Genomic DNA, 16,421 nt, shown 5'->3' with positions numbered 1-16,421 from the left:
TGTTACGCACGGCACGTAAGGTGAGATGTAAAACTTACAAAGATGCTTACTCGAATACCTAACCCAGAACCCTTTTATTTATTTATTTCGTCAGTCACGTAAAAAAACAGCCTTGTTGATTGTAACCAATTTAATATTTAATGCAAAGCAATTGTACCCTGGCCTTTTATATTCTGGAGCAAACCGGAGCATCTAATTGAAGATACAGCCCGCATATTTCTCGGGATGACATAGGTCTTCATTCGTCATGTCACGATTTCCCCAAATTAACTAATATAAAAAAACCGGGAAAGTGCGACTCGGACTCGCGCACGTAGGGTTTCGTACCATAATGCAAAAAAAAACGGTCACCCATCCAAGTATTGACCCCGCCCGACGTTGCTTAACTTCGGTCAAAAATCACGTTTGTTGTATGAGAGCCCCACTTAAATCTTTATTTTATACTGTTTTTAGTATTTGTTGTTATAGTGGCAACAGAAATACATCATCTGTGAAAATTTCAACTGTCTAGCTATCACGGTTCGTGAGATACATCCTGGTGACAGACGGACGGACGGACGGACAGCAGAGTTTTAGTAATAGGGTCCCGTTTTACCCTTTGGGTACGGAACCCTAAAAACAACCCTATTAATAAATGTAATGAGGTCCCCTGTCACTTGTTCAGGTATTTTAAGCTAACAAAAGCTTTTTATGTCAGTAATGGTACCTTATTTAGCTTGAAGTCTAAATAAAACTTTAAATGTAAAACAAATGTAATCTAGTCTCAGTAACGCGATATTTTAAAAGGGGATCGTAAATGTAGCGCTGCCGAGTCAATTAATTCCTTAAAGAAACTAATGAAGAGTCCGATGTAACACGTGTTCTTGGAATAGCAGCCGCAAGCTCTTATCTAAAGCAATACATGACATTAATGCTACTTTGTTTCATACCATTAAAGTCTAATTTCGATTAATTAGATATACCAAATAAGAGTTTGCGAAAGTCATGCGCTAGTTTGCGTAAATATACAGACAAACTTTATTAGTCGTTAGTTCCTTTTAGATAGATTTACTCGTTTGATATCAGAGAAATCCATATGAAATACTAGTCGTAAAGTTATTACGGTTAATTAATAAATATCCTGTGGTTCTTTGGATGTGGAGTTCAAAGATGTTCGTGACCCAATTATTTTATTGGTGCATTGACTTCAGTAATGATAAATCAAACATAAACATACAAAATTATCTAATACTAATTAATAAAAAACAAATGTTACTTACATCTTACATAGCTGATATTATTATTTGTAGGTACTTGTCGAAATAGGAGTTCAAATTAATGTGTTATCATAATATATATACGTTTTCTACTTGAGTAATTGGGACGTGTTTTTTTACGTAGTAAATAAATAGATAGTCAAAAACAAAGCTCAAGTCACGGAATCATTTTAACATCTACTTTATGGATATAATTTTTAGCCTGACTCTTTTAAACCTAAATAAATAATTTTATGAGAATTGTAGGTTAAAGTTTATCTTAAATATTTGGACTAATAGAGACTATTGTAAGATTAAATCCTTGATTACAATTAATACTTAATCTATAAATCTGTGTTGGTTTCAGATGTCGCTCGTCGAGATAGCGTCCAACGCGTCCATGCGGGAGGAAAGGATACAAAACATCTACAAGTTCTGTACGCCTTCGCTGGTAACTATCTTATCTCTGCATCTTTGTAAAGTATGCCTGTTTCTCTAATCTTTAATATGTTGTCTTATGTTATTTAACATATAGCTTTAAATATATTAAGTTAAGTGGCTACTTGAGTCGCTTTTACTTTGCGAGTAAACATTAAGTTACTTAAAACATTAAGAAAATCGGTAGCAGTAGGTAGAGAGTTCAGAGGTATGATTCTAAGGATTAACTTTATATGACTATGATAACATCGGAGCTCGTTAATTACTTATCATACTTACTTACAAGAAACAATGATACCTATTATTAATTAAGAAGTGACTTCATTGGCTTTCTAAAGCTAAATTTGTAACATTTTAAAATTTTAAAATATCAAATTAGTAGGAATTGTAACAATAATTTTGATCTGATATATCTGGATATTCTGGATATATCATTTTACTCATCAACACGGTGTAACATGAGGAAACCGAGTAATTTTAACCACGCATTTCTGAGGTCAAAAGAAGTAAAAAATGTAATATAAGTTTAGGTCAATATCGCCAAAAAAAGATGTTTTTTTGTTTTGTTTTTTCAATTTTTTGAATGTATTTGTACATAAAAAATAAATGTTATTGGTAAACTTGTCACTTAAAATTGATTTTTACATTTTTTTTTCGTAGAAGCTATTTTTTGCAAAGTGTTAATTGTCACTTTTTGACATCTATCAATAAGGATAATTAGACAACGTCCCATAGCAGCAACATCACCATCAAAAAGGTCTTTTACACTATGTAACAATAAAAACTTGTTTTTGTTTTAATTAATAATATCTCTGAAACTAGGCGAATTTCAAAAAAGTTTATAGGACATTTTTGTCTCTAAATATGATCAGGAATACGCTGTTAAAAATTATTCGGTTTGCTCATGTTACACCGTGTATATCCCGTGATTTATTAAACTTTGGATTAGATACATATTATTAAAATTATTTTTTTCTAATTAATTAAAAAAAAAATCTATTTCACCTTCAGTTATTGCTAGTAGCTGGAGATCTAAGGTCCCGTTTTCTAAGGGGACCTTGCATTTTGGAGACAAAGCAAACCGCTTGGAACAGGTGTTCCTGGGGTTGATCTGAGCTGATTAAGCCCGGTTGCCAAGAGGTTCCCCCCAGCAGGTGGGCAGGGGAGGGGGGGAAAAAGTGCCTCCGGCGCGCCTCACTCTAAGCTTTATATCTGCATACATCTCGCTACTATATCAAGTTTGGTATCTTTTTCGTGTAATTCGAGGATGAAGAATTCATTTCTGTGACTAAATTTTCACTCACCCATACAAAAAAATCGAGAAATTCAACATTCAAAAAATTTATTCTCATTTTTTTTTCGAAAATCTTCTACAAAATTTAAACTATGAGGATGTGCCCTAGATAAAAAATACCTGTGAATAGCCCAGTTATCCTACTATACAGAATAGTAAACATGTCAAACATTTTTTTCATAACTTTCTTTAAAAAAAATGTTTAGTGTCGCGCGGCGTACCTGCATTGTAAGAGCGGTATGCAGCGTTTAGGATATTTAAGTATGTTTAGATGATTTCTGATTAAGCTGTTATTCTTCTGGCTGTAGATTACAATAATAAATTACTTCTGGTCGTGATATACCTATATACAAATATAAATTAAATATATAAATAGAGATGTTGGGAAAACTTTCGCTAATAGAGTTAAGTAATTATAAATGTGATAAAATTAACATAGGAGATGTTTCTTGACAAAAAATGCTGGTTAAAATAAGATATATATTGTTCGCAATTGCCACTACGAGCCCTCTGTGCATTTTAGTTTTTTTTTAACGCAGTGCGCATTTTTTTTTGTAGCGGCAACGAATAAGCTCTAAATAAGCAGCAACCGCCGTAGGTAGGTTTGTACATATGGGCTCCTAATAACCATTTTGTTTGGACCAGCCCCAGTCAGCAGGGCATGATAGCTGTTGCTGAGGGGCTATAATCTGTCCCCAAACATAGACCAAATCATTCACCGAAACATGCGACAAAACTGAAAACCGCCGTTTCGCCGAAATATTTTTTAAGTTATAAGATTTTACTATTGAATGTATGTTAGTTTATAAGGTATGTATCTATAGGCCTTAGTTGCCTGATAATAAATGATATTTGATTTATTTTGATAGCCTCCTTGGTAAACTGCACGGAGAATATGTCTACGTAGGTAGCGCATCTTCCATTGGAGGCAGATTCTCTATCGGAGATTTCTTTTTGTAAAAAGTACTTTTCGGCACTCTTTTACACTCGTAGTTGTACCTGATCTAAAATCAGTAACAAAATACTATGCATTTTTTTTAATAACGTCTAGGGGCCAATTCACACCTCGTAATTCAAATCTGTCCATACTTACTATTGTAAGACTCTTACTTGTCATATAAGACAATAACAATATTGGCAATGCCTGCTCAATATTGCCTCGTTTGCCGTATTTAAACCCCTCCGTTACGGCAGGAATGGCAGGATATGGGCTTCAAGCTTGAAATACGCTTTTTTCCCTTTCCACACAAAAAGAAACAGTGTCGCAAACTGAAAAGGCATGGAAGACTGCCAAGATTTCTGACCTTTCTGGTCCTGTAAAATAAATAATATATCTATGCGTTTCAAATAAAATCATATATTTAAAGAAAGTTTGACCTATTGCCTAGATGAGCTGCCTCGTACTGCGATGTATATTTTAGGACCAGAAAGGATAGTAGTCTTGCCATTCTTCCACGCCTTTTCAGGTTGCAACACTGTTTATTTTTTGTGTGGAAAGGGGAAAAAAGCTTATTTCAAGCTTGGAGCGCATATGCTGCTGTAACGGAGGGATTTTTTCTTTGTTACACTCGATGATAGAGTGGTCGTGGCCATTATGTAAACTTTTGAGCGACTCATTTAATGACACGTTGCCATTCCTCCCGTAGAGCTGCTTTCCGTGAGCATTCGTTTACTGTGGCCATCTGCATGGTCCAGCTCATTAGAGATCTTCCTCTAGCCCTGTCACCTCTCACTCTTCCTTGCACAACTAGGCGTTCTGTGGATGTTCCGTCTCGCCGAGACACGTATCTAAAGAAGTTGAGTACTGAGTTTTGCCCGTAGAAAGCAACCGCTCTTTAATGCCAAGTTCCTCAAGAATTGATGCATTGGTCCAGAACTCAGTCCATGATATGCCCAGCATTCGTCTCCAGCACCACATCTCTAGTGCATTCATTTTCTGTTTTTCGGATGCCCTTAGTGTCCATGTCTCAGCAGCATAGAGAAAAATGGGAAATATGAGGATTCTGACAAGCCTGGTTTTAGTGGTCCTTGTAATGTTCCGGAGGGATTTAAACAACAACAAGGACAAGCAGGCAATAGGTAAACAAGGAGGCAATATTGTTATTGGTTATTTGGTAAAATTTGTTATTGTCTTGTATGACAAGTAAGAGTCTTGCAATATTAAATCTGAACAGATTTGAATTACGAGGTGTGAATTGGTCCCTAGACATTATTTTAATACTATGCATTTTGTTACTGTGTTCAGATGAGGTGTGTAAATAAATGAGTGTCGAAAAGTACTTTTTACAAAAAGAAATCTCCAGTTAGAGAATTTGCCTCCAATGGAAGATGCGCTACCTACATAAACATATTCTCCGTGCAGTTTACTAAGGAGACTATGTTGGGGGACAGATTATAGCCTCTCAGCTCTCAGCAACACCTACCATGCCCTGCTGACTGGAGCTGGTTAAAACAAAATGGTTATTGGGACAAACCTACCTGCGGCGGTTGCTGCTTGTTTAGAGCTTATTCGTTGCCGCTGCAAAACAAAATGGGGAGGAGAGGGAGGTGCATCTGCGTTAAAAAAAAACTAAAATGCACGGACCAATGGGCATGTAGTGGCAATTGTGAACAATGTATATCTTATTTTAACCAGCATTTTTTGCCAAACATCTCCTATGTTAATTTTATCACATTTATAATCTTAACTCTATTGGCGAAAGTTTTCCCAACATCTCTATTTATATATTTAATTTATATTTGTATATATATCACGTCCAGAAGTAATAAAATTTATTGATGTAATCTACAACCAGAAGAATAACAGCTAATCAGAAATCATTTAAACATACTTAAATATCCTAAACGCTGCATACCGCTCTTACAATGCAGGTACACACCGCGCGACACAAAACATTTTTTTTAAGAAAGTTATGAAAAAAATGTTTGACATGTTTACTATTCTGTATAGTAGGATAACTGGGCTATTCACAGGTATTTTTTTTCTAGGGCACATCCTATAGTTTAAATTTTGTAGAAGATTTTCGAAAAAAAAAGTGAGATGAAATTTCTTGAATGTTGAATTTCTCGAATTTTTTGTATGGGTGAGTGAAAATTTAGTCACAGAAATGAATTCTTCATCCTCGAATTACACAAAAAAGACACCAAACTTGATATAGTAGCGAGAGGTATGCAGATATAAAGCTTAGAGTGAGGCGCGCCGGAGGCACTTTTTCCCCCCCTCCCCTGCCCACCTGCTGGGGGGAACCTCTTGGCAACCGGGCTTAATCGGCTCAGATCACCCCCAGGAACACCTGTTCCAAGCGGTTTGCTTTGTCTCCAAAATGCAAGGTGGGGGACCTTAGATCCCCTGCTATAGGTGCACACGGTCACGGGCACATCAAATAAAAGTTCAATAGCAGTCGCACGAGTGAGACACCTGACAGATTTTGTTCACAAGTCTATTGCCAACGCAAAATTATTCCTTTTCTTACGGGTATACGTAGCATCACGTGTAGTAAGGTGATATCGCGCGCCATTATTACGTTCCTTTTCTACTCCCCGCAGCGGTTATGGGACCCATTCATCAATAAACCGCCCACCAGTATTGTATTGTAATTGAAATGGTTTAAGATTACCACAGTATCAAGTTACTTGACATAATGCGAAGGATGTATAAAAGACGTTTATGAAAACGGACCCTTAATTTATTGATTGATGTTGTCTATTTAATTGCTTTGCAGATCGAGTTTTGGATATGCATGAATGTGACTATTCAAGGTAAGTTGTCGAATTAAGTACTCACATGTTGCTTTTGACAAAATTGTTTTTAAATTGAACTCTGCCATATTCGTCAAAGCTGTTTGGAATTGGTTTTTGCATTAATATTCATATTTATCTACGTAACTCCCGTCTCCCACACTACCGATAGGTATCCACAACTTAATTACTGCAAAAACTTTTTATTACCCGACTGTATTTCGAACTTTTATGAGTCATAGATATGTACTTACTAATGATATAGGCAAGGTTTAATGGAGTAAGAAACATTAGGGCAAGAGAAACACTTGTTGGGAATTCTCATATACTGTTTCTTTTACGTGGGGTAACGTGATCTTAATAATACCAAGGTCGGACAATTTAAGTTCCAAATACTTATTGCATAACGTCGGGATTGTCGCGGATCATGCCTAACGGACTCTACCAGGGGTGCGAAACTCCTGACTTCGACCAAACTCGGCTCCGCTCGGCTCAGCATTGCTCCGAGAAATTATTAGGGTTGACACAACTTGACGTCCCTTTGCGTGCACGACCACAGATGAGATATAAATGGCTTGAATTTTGACAACCCTGAATAGCCGAAAGGGATAGTGCCATATATTAGAAAGGGACAGCATGATTCGACCCTGAACCGCTGTCAAACTTCGGTTTTGGTAGGAAGTTTCCTTTCTGTACGGCAGTATTACTATTATTTATTCTGTGACTCTACTATGATAGATCCTGAAGTATTGGGAATCACCTGAATACACTTTTTTAACTCCACAGAAGTGGTGTCCGGCTCGGGCTGGTGGGGCCGGGCGTGCTGCGCGCTCGGGCGCTCCACGCCGTGCCGCCAGGCGTGCGCCACCGCTGCCGGCACCGCTGCGCTGGCGTCGGTCTGCCGACGCTCCGACGAGATCGCCTTCTTCAACTGCGTCAAGCAGCAGGAGGAGGCGCAAGCGTGCTGCTGTTAGTATTAACATAGTATACTTAAGTATAGTAACATATATGGCCGATGGGGTCGAAAAGTGCTCGAGTGGAGACCACGGACTAGCAAGCGCAAGCGTAGGACGTCCACCCTCAAGATGGACAGATGATCTTATTTAGGTTGCCGGAAGACGCTGGATGCGGGTCGCTTCCAACCGGTACGTATGGAGGTCCAAGGGGGAGGCCTAGTTTTGCTCTACCTATAGTTTTTAGGGTTCCGTACCCAAAGGGTAAAACGGGACTCTCGGCTCGATTCTGAAAATGTATTAAATCTCTACTAGACCTCAGCAAGTTACGATATGGATAATTTAAAGATATTTGTAAGATAGATATGTCAAATTTGACGTTTCCGCGATTCTGGAGGTCCTCTTGAACGATTTCGACAAGATAGATATGTCAAATTTGACGTTTCCGCGATTCTGGAGGTCCTCTTGAACGATTTCGACAAGTTATGACTTAGATATCCAAGTCACATCTAATCGATATCTAATGTAAATCTAGTTGATCTCTATATCGTTTCTAGATCTTGTGATTATCTCGTTTCCCGAATACGCGTGACTGTTACTAAGACTCCGCTGTCCGTCTGTCCGTCCGTCCGCCTATCTGTCTGTCACCAGGCTGTATCTTATAATATGAACCGTAATAGCTAGCAGTTGAAATTTTCACAGATGATGTATTTCTAGATACCTAATGTATTTCTGTTGCCGCTATAACAGTAAATACCTACTAAAAACAGAATATAATAAATATTTAAGTGGGGGCTGTTATACAACAAACGTGATATTTTTTGCCTAATGGTACGGAACCCTTCGTGCGCGAGTCCGACTTGCACTTGGCCGGTTTTTTATACAATCTTGTTTCGATAAAATATAATTTTACTTCAAGATAATATATTAATGTCAATCTTAAAATCTACTTAAGTAATTTACATACAATGTCCTAACTTAAAATCTAAACAACTAATATACTATCCTACTACTATACTTACTACTTAATTTGTTTTGTAAATAAGAGATTCCAAATGAATACCTGCCGAAGCTTTGTTAGAAATAAACCTTGATTGATGTTATGCTTAATATTTTCAGCGCAGACTCAGTCGCTGACATGTAACGAAGCCTGCCAGCGTGTGCTGTGGCGAGTGGGTACCGCGCACGTGGAACTAAACGCGCGGGAGCGTGCAGTCGAAGCTTGCGAGCAGTCCCCGCCGCTGCTGCACTGTTTGAGGGACCTGACTGCTTCAACGGTCCACGCTGATGCTTCCAAATGTGAGTATGAGAACACCACTCTGCTGGCGACGGCTGTAACAGACATTGAAAGACCACTTGAATTTGGAATATTTTTTTGTACGTAAACTCATTCAGTTAAGATTTCCCGTTTCCGTGATACGGTTAATATGCTTAGTTAGGCAGGCTTCATTTAGGTAGTTCTGCTGTATGCTGTGTTAAAGCATGTGGTAGGTACGGCGAAAGATTACTGCGCCTAACATTGACTGAAACTTAAGTAGGTACGCGAATGCATACTACGAGCTGTCCATTGCTGCTAGACTATTTCAGGAATCTTACTAATTCGACGGGCTCTGCCCTGTTTATCAAATGCTTGTAACTTGTAATACAAGTGGAAGTCCCTTTCTAAGAAAAGCTGTCATAGATGGTTTAATGCTTCTAAACGTTAAAATAATATTTATTTTCCAGATTTACCTTGCTGTCATGAATCTCCAAGCCAAGAATGTAGGTCAACTTGCGAATCAGTACTCCGTCGTACGGGAGACTCGGGAGAAATCGCTGAGGCTCTGAACCAAGACTGTGGAGCGCCGGCCATCCATGACGGACTCTGGCAATGCTTCCTGAGGAGAGCTGAGCCGCCTGATACCAAGGATCTCATACCGCGCGATATTGCTAAACTACATTGTTGCAGCAGGGTAAATCAAAAGTCATATCCTCCTAAGGCCCCGGCTCCTACCTATAGTACTTCTTCAGTTCAATGAAATTTAAACCATATTCAATTGGAACAGAGTTGCATTTCTTTTGTTTCGTTAAATATTCAAACAAATAAAAATCAACCCTATTACCTGCACTATAGGTTCAAATTTCATTGGCATATTTTGGGTTTTGCATTGGTATGGCTGGGCCTTAGGAGGATAGGTATTTTTTTTTCTGTAAATGTGCATCTGAGGTGTGTATTTATTTCGATCGTTTGTATTTATTTTGGTATCGAATATTTATTTCTAGGCAACAACGATAAACTGCCGAAGACTTTGCTTCAACACATTTAACACAGACTGGCCGAACAATTTTGAGAAATTCGACTCCGAGTGCCTGGGTAATCCACAGGAGACGGATTTGACGCAATGCATAGAAGAAGGTTAGAATACTACTTCCGCCAAACCCACTTAAGGCCTGTACACACCGGTTGCGTGTGCGTGACGTGCACGTGCGCGTGCGGCGTTGTAGTATACAGATCCTTATGAGAGATGGCACACCGCTTGCGTGACGTGTGCGTGTGCGGCTCCAACATTTTAGCACACGCACACGCGCACGTCACGCACACGCAAGCCGGTGTGGCTCGGCCTTTATAGTCTGTCCAATTGGTTAGAAGAAAAAGTATCCATTTTTTAACATACTAATCTATTTTTCAGTGGAAGCTCCATGTTCGCTAGGCTGTGCTGGATTGACGTACTGCAGTCAGCTTAACAACCGGCCGACCAGCCTATTTAGATCCTGTTCAGCTCAAGCAGATCTTGATGCTCATTTGGCTGTGGCAGAACAAAAAGATAGTGGGTCGGTAAAACTTTGCATTGTTTAAGATACTCATGCATTATGTTAAGTTTGTCTTAAAAAAAAAACTTTGTCTTTAGTTTTGAGAGCCACATTAGGGCTTTTTATAATCCGGATAAGAATTGTTGATGGAGTCGCCATTGCCAGATACGGAGAGATATGTTAAGTTATACCTCTGAGAAAAAGTTACTGATGTTATAAATAAATACTGTTGATTTTCAGGTCTGTAAAGGTATCAGGGTTGACATTACCATTAAAGAACTCTTCACAGTGTCCAACTGATATTTGGAAAAACGTCGCTTGCGCGCTGCATGTCAAACCTTGCACTGCTAAGGTAAGCATATCCTATTCTAATATTTTCTGGTTTCTATGGAATCAGATTGACCATAATGTTTCAATGCAAATACTCAGCTGATCTTGCCGTATGACTTAATATTATAGGGTCGAATCCTGGCAGGGTCGCTATATATGACTTATTTCTTGGGCGATCCACATAGCAAGGCGTCGTTATTGCCATAGAAGGCCGGCTTAACGGGGCTATTTTATCAGAAAATTTAGAGATCAATTTATGCGAGATCGACCCAAAGGCGCTTTTTGCTGACGATATATATGTGATGTTGGCTGGTCGCAGGGCCACGCCAGCCTGCTGTGCGCCGCAGACTGCACGCGGCTGGTGTCGTCGTGCGTGGAGTGGGCGCGCGCGCCGCCCGCGCTGAACGCCGCCGCGCTCTGCGCGCGCCTCGCGCCCGCCGACCCCGCCGCGCCCTGCGTCGCGCTCACAGACTACATGTCACCCAGTAAGTATATGTGATGTTGGCTGGTCGCAGGGCCACGCCAGCCTGCTGTGCGCCGCAGACTGCACGCGGCTGGTGTCGTCGTGCGTGGAGTGGGCGCGCGCGCCGCCCGCGCTGAACGCCGCCGCGCTCTGCGCGCGCCTCGCGCCCGCCGACCCCGCCGCGCCCTGCGTCGCGCTCACAGACTACATGTCACCCAGTAAGTATATGTGATGTTGGCTGGTCGCAGGGCCACGCCAGCCTGCTGTGCGCCGCAGACTGCACGCGGCTGGTGTCGTCGTGCGTGGAGTGGGCGCGCGCGCCGCCCGCGCTGAACGCCGCCGCGCTCTGCGCGCGCCTCGCGCCCGCCGACCCCGCCGCGCCCTGCGTCGCGCTCACAGACTACATGTCACCCAGTAAGTATATGTGATGTTGGCTGGTCGCAGGGCCACGCCAGCCTGCTGTGCGCCGCAGACTGCACGCGGCTGGTGTCGTCGTGCGTGGAGTGGGCGCGCGCGCCGCCCGCGCTGAACGCCGCCGCGCTCTGCGCGCGCCTCGCGCCCGCCGACCCCGCCGCGCCCTGCGTCGCGCTCACAGACTACATGTCACCCAGTAAGTATATGTGATGTTGGCTGGTCGCAGGGCCACGCCAGCCTGCTGTGCGCCGCAGACTGCACGCGGCTGGTGTCGTCGTGCGTGGAGTGGGCGCGCGCGCCGCCCGCGCTGAACGCCGCCGCGCTCTGCGCGCGCCTCGCGCCCGCCGACCCCGCCGCGCCCTGCGTCGCGCTCACAGACTACATGTCACCCAGTAAGGGCCCCCCCACATCTGGCGTCTTTCGAGCGTCGGCGTCTGTCGGCGTCGGTCCAGCGCTATGGAAAATGACGTCGCTGCGCAGTTGCGTCAACGCTGCGTCGACGTTGTGTCGACGTCGGCCATAGAATTGTAGACGCCGACGCTCGAAAGACGCCAGATGTGGGGGGGCCCTAAGTCCACGACATAATTACTCGTATTACCGATCACACTCCAATGCCTGATACGTTTCTAGTATCTAGATGTTGACGCTAGAACAAATCGCTGATTATTCGGGACTCGACATGAACCCATATAATGTACCTATGTAATTATGCAAATGGGGTAATATATAGGGTATGCAATTATAGGGCGGTATGATTTACACACCCATAATTCCCTGGTAGTATGAATGGAATTTTACCTGACTTAAACTTAACTCACTGAACGTTTTACAGGCACACACCCACCGCTCTTGTCATCCCGTGAAGCCGTGACGTCGCCATGTGCAGGGTCGCCATGTAACGCGACCCAAGTGTGCGTGGTGAACAGGAACTGTCTGCAGGGCGGGTCTTGCTCACGCTACACTTGCATCGATGGTTGTCCATTGGGTAAGTTTCTGGGTGGTTGATGGTTGCCCATACAACCATTTCCAGTCGCCGTTACGACACGGTGTAGACACATCTTGTGTCGACACCGTCTGTTTCGGTCACAATTCCAGTCGCAGAGTCGTCGCCGTGTCGACACAGTTACCAGAAATGGGGAAGGGTCGACACATGACACAAAGTGACATAAAGTGTGGTCGCCGTGTGCACACATTGTTTCGGGTTTGCGACTACTTTATGCCAAAATCATTCGTTCATTCGTTCATTTTGTTCCTGTCAAATGGAAACTGTCAGATGGAAAAATAGTTAAATAAAAATAAGTGACATTAATACGCCATCTCTAAAACGGATTACAAGACGTAATTATATATTGTTTGCATTTATATTACAATATGACTTAAATTATTATGGGGAATTAAACTGCTCGAGTGATTTGATAAACTAAGTGTAATATAATCAACGCGCCACCACATTGTTTTAGTTTAGCCGGAAATGAAATTGTTTACTTCTCAGTGCTTGTGTTCATAAATATATTATTTGATGCATTTTTAGTACTTCGATGCGTATACTATACTTAAATAACAGAAATAACGCTTTACATACTACGAAACTTGTTAATTATGATGTATAAATATGGTTTAAGGCTGAGAAATATTGCAGTCACAAAGTAGTCGCAAATGTTTCGACTTTGTGTCGACTCTGTGTAGACACATGACACGCGCTGTCAAAAGTAATAACAAAGTTACTGGATTTGCAAAATGGCTCCTTGTGTTCATTTGTTTTCAGATATTCTCAAAGTGTAAAAATGACGTGGTCAGAGATGGGACTTAATAGATTAACTGTTTATTCGACTAATTAATGGAATAAAAAAAGTTAATCCTCAAATTTTAATCACGATTAGTTTAGTCGACCTAACATAGATTGAAATTGAATTAATCTGAACATTAATCGAATAAATTATCGATTAAATCTCGGTTGGAAGTTGACAGGGGGCCATTTTTGTACGTAGAAATAATAGAAATGTCTTGCATGCAGATGGTAGCCAAACACTTTGTCATAAAAGTCGAGATGGGTGTCTATTTATAGGTTTTAGGGAGTGCCGATTTCGAAAATGATGACCATTTTGGAATCCAAAATGGCGGCCATGCACGTGTCATAAAAGTCGTCATGGATGTCGTTTTATACGTTTTAGGGGGCCCCAATTTTGAAAATGATGACCATTTTGGAATCCAAAATGGCGGCCATGCACTATGCCATAAAAGTCGTCAGGGGTGTCGTTTTATAGGTTTTAGGAGGCGCAGATTTCAAAAATGATGACCATTTTGGATTCCAAGATGGCGGCCATGCACTATGTCATAAAAGTCGTCATGGGTGTCGTTTTATAGGTTTTAGGGGGCGCAGATTACGAAAACGATGACCATTTTGGATTCCAAAATGGCGGCCATGCACTATGTTATAAAAGTCGTCATGGATGTCGTTTTATAGGTTTTAGGGGGCCCCGCTTTCGAAAATGATGACCATTTTGGAATCCAGAATGGCGGCCATGCACTATGTCATGAAAGTTAACATGAGTGTCGTTTTATAGGTTTTGGGGGGCGCAGATTTCGAAAACGATAACCATTTTCGATTCCAAAATGGCGGCCATGCACTATGTCATAAAAGTCGTTTTATAGGTTTTAGGGGGCCCCGATTTAGAAAATGATGACCATTTTGAAATCCAAAATGGCGGCCATGCACTGTCATAAAAGTTGTCATGGGTGTCGTTTTATAGGTTTTAGGGGGCCCGCTTTCGAAAATGATGACCATTTTGGAATCCAGAATGGCGGCCATGCACTATGTCATGAAAGTTAACATGAGTGTCGTTTTATAGGTTTTGGGGGGCGCAGATTTCGAAAACGATAACCATTTTCGATTCCAAAATGGCGGCCATGCACTATGTCATAAAAGTCGTTTTATAGGTTTTAGGGGGCCCCGATTTAGAAAATGATGACCATTTTGAAATCCAAAATGGCGGCCATGCACTGTCATAAAAGTTGTCATGGGTGTCGTTTTATAGGTTTTGGGGGGCGCAGATTTAGAAAATGATGACCATTTTGGATTCCAAAATGGTGGCCATGCACTATGTCATAAAAGTCGTCATGGGTGTCGTTTTATTGGTTTTAGGGGGCCCCGCTTTCGAAAATGATGACCATTTTGGAATCCAGAATGGCGGCCATGCACTATGTCATAAAAGTCGTCATGGGTGTCGTTTTATAGGTTTTGGGGGGCGCAGATTTTGAAAACGATAACCATTTTCGATTCCAAAATGGCGGCCATACACTATGTCATAAAAGTCGTCATGGATGTCGTTTTATGGGTTTTAGGGGGCCCCGATTTAGAAAATGATGACCATTTTGGATTCCAAAATGGTGGCCATGCACTATGTCATAAAAGTCGTCATGGGTGTCGTTTTATAGGTTTTAGGGGGCGCAGATTACGAAAACGATGACCATTTTGGATTCCAAAATGGTGGCCATGCACTATGTCATAAAAGTCGTCATGGGTGTCGTTTTATAGGTATTAGGGGGCGCAGATTTCGAAAACGATGACCATTTTGGATTCGAAGATGGCGGCCATGCACTATGTCATAAAAGTCGTCATGGATGTCGTTTTGTAGGTTTTAGGGGACGCAGATTTCGAAAATGATGGCCATTTTGGAATCCAAAATTGCGGCCACGCACTATGTCATAAAAGTTGTCATGGGTGTCGTTTTATAGGTTTTAGGGGGCCCTGATTTCGAAAATGATGACCAGTTTGGAATCCAAAATGGCGGCCATGCAGTATGTCATTAAAGTCGTCATGGCTGTCGTTTTATAGGTTTTAGGGAGCGCAGATTTCGAAAATAATAACTATTTGGGAATCGAAGATGGCGGCCATGCACTATGTTAAAAGTCGACATGGATGTCGTTTTGTTGGTCATGGTCATCATTATCGAAATCTGCTCTTCCTAACACCTATAAATCAACATCTATGACGGCTTATATGACAAAGTGCACGGCAGACATCTTGGAATCCAAAATGGTCATCATTTTCGAATTCTGCACTCCCTAAAACCTATAAAACGATATCCATGACGACTTTTATGACAAAGTGCACGGCACACATCTTGGATTCCAAACTGGTCATCATTTTCGAAATCGGCACTTCCTAAAACCTATAAAACGATATTCATGACGACTTTTCTGACAAAATACGTAGCGGCCATCTTGGATTATAAAATGATCATTGTTTTCGAATTCTGCACTCCCTAAAACCTATAAATCGACATCCGTGACGACGCAAGTTATCTTTATTTTCAGATCTAACAAATTGCTACAGAATACAAAGGACAAAAAAGAAGCGAGGAGGTAATGAAACAAGCAAACATACAGATGATTCCTCGACGCAATTGGATGCTTCTTAAATTGTGTCCAGATTTATTTGTCATAAAAGTTTTTATTTTTCACGTATTACTCTCACAAGTTCCGTGACATTTCGACCTTGTAATTTTTTAAGTAAATGGTTTTGTTTATCTGTGAGGATCTCACTAGAATAATATAATCAAGGTATGTTTATATTTGATAATTGAAATAGTAACGCAAAAAAAAATTATATTTGTGTCTTATATTCCTACCGAAGACTTTTATTTTTCAATTTCAATTTCAATTTCAATTTCAATTTCAATTATTTATTCATAAAATTTACATTTTATACGTCATTAAATAGTTAACATATATACTTAATAGGTATAATTTAATAATTTTGCCGA

At 41.0% G+C, this 16,421-nt stretch overlaps 1 protein-coding gene across 1 annotated transcript in view; it reads left to right on the top strand.

Annotated features, from left to right (window-relative positions):
* LOC134672543 (reversion-inducing cysteine-rich protein with Kazal motifs) overlaps positions 1 to 16,421 on the top strand; it is a 55,011-nt gene that overhangs the window by 27,354 nt on the left and 11,236 nt on the right. Inside the window, exons 4-13 of the mRNA XM_063530489.1 lie at positions 1,603 to 1,686; positions 6,690 to 6,726; positions 7,492 to 7,674; positions 8,778 to 8,957; positions 9,384 to 9,610; positions 9,921 to 10,053; positions 10,328 to 10,469; positions 10,689 to 10,800; positions 11,098 to 11,263; positions 12,488 to 12,640. Of these exons, the coding sequence (XP_063386559.1) occupies positions 1,603 to 1,686; positions 6,690 to 6,726; positions 7,492 to 7,674; positions 8,778 to 8,957; positions 9,384 to 9,610; positions 9,921 to 10,053; positions 10,328 to 10,469; positions 10,689 to 10,800; positions 11,098 to 11,263; positions 12,488 to 12,640 (1,417 nt within the window). The remainder of the gene's footprint in view (positions 1 to 1,602; positions 1,687 to 6,689; positions 6,727 to 7,491; positions 7,675 to 8,777; positions 8,958 to 9,383; positions 9,611 to 9,920; positions 10,054 to 10,327; positions 10,470 to 10,688; positions 10,801 to 11,097; positions 11,264 to 12,487; positions 12,641 to 16,421) is intronic.

The sequence above is a fragment of the Cydia fagiglandana genome, chromosome 17, assembly GCF_963556715.1.
Source record: "Cydia fagiglandana chromosome 17, ilCydFagi1.1, whole genome shotgun sequence".
Lineage (NCBI taxonomy): Eukaryota > Metazoa > Arthropoda > Insecta > Lepidoptera > Tortricidae > Cydia > Cydia fagiglandana.
This window is presented reverse-complemented; position numbering and strand designations above follow the sequence as displayed.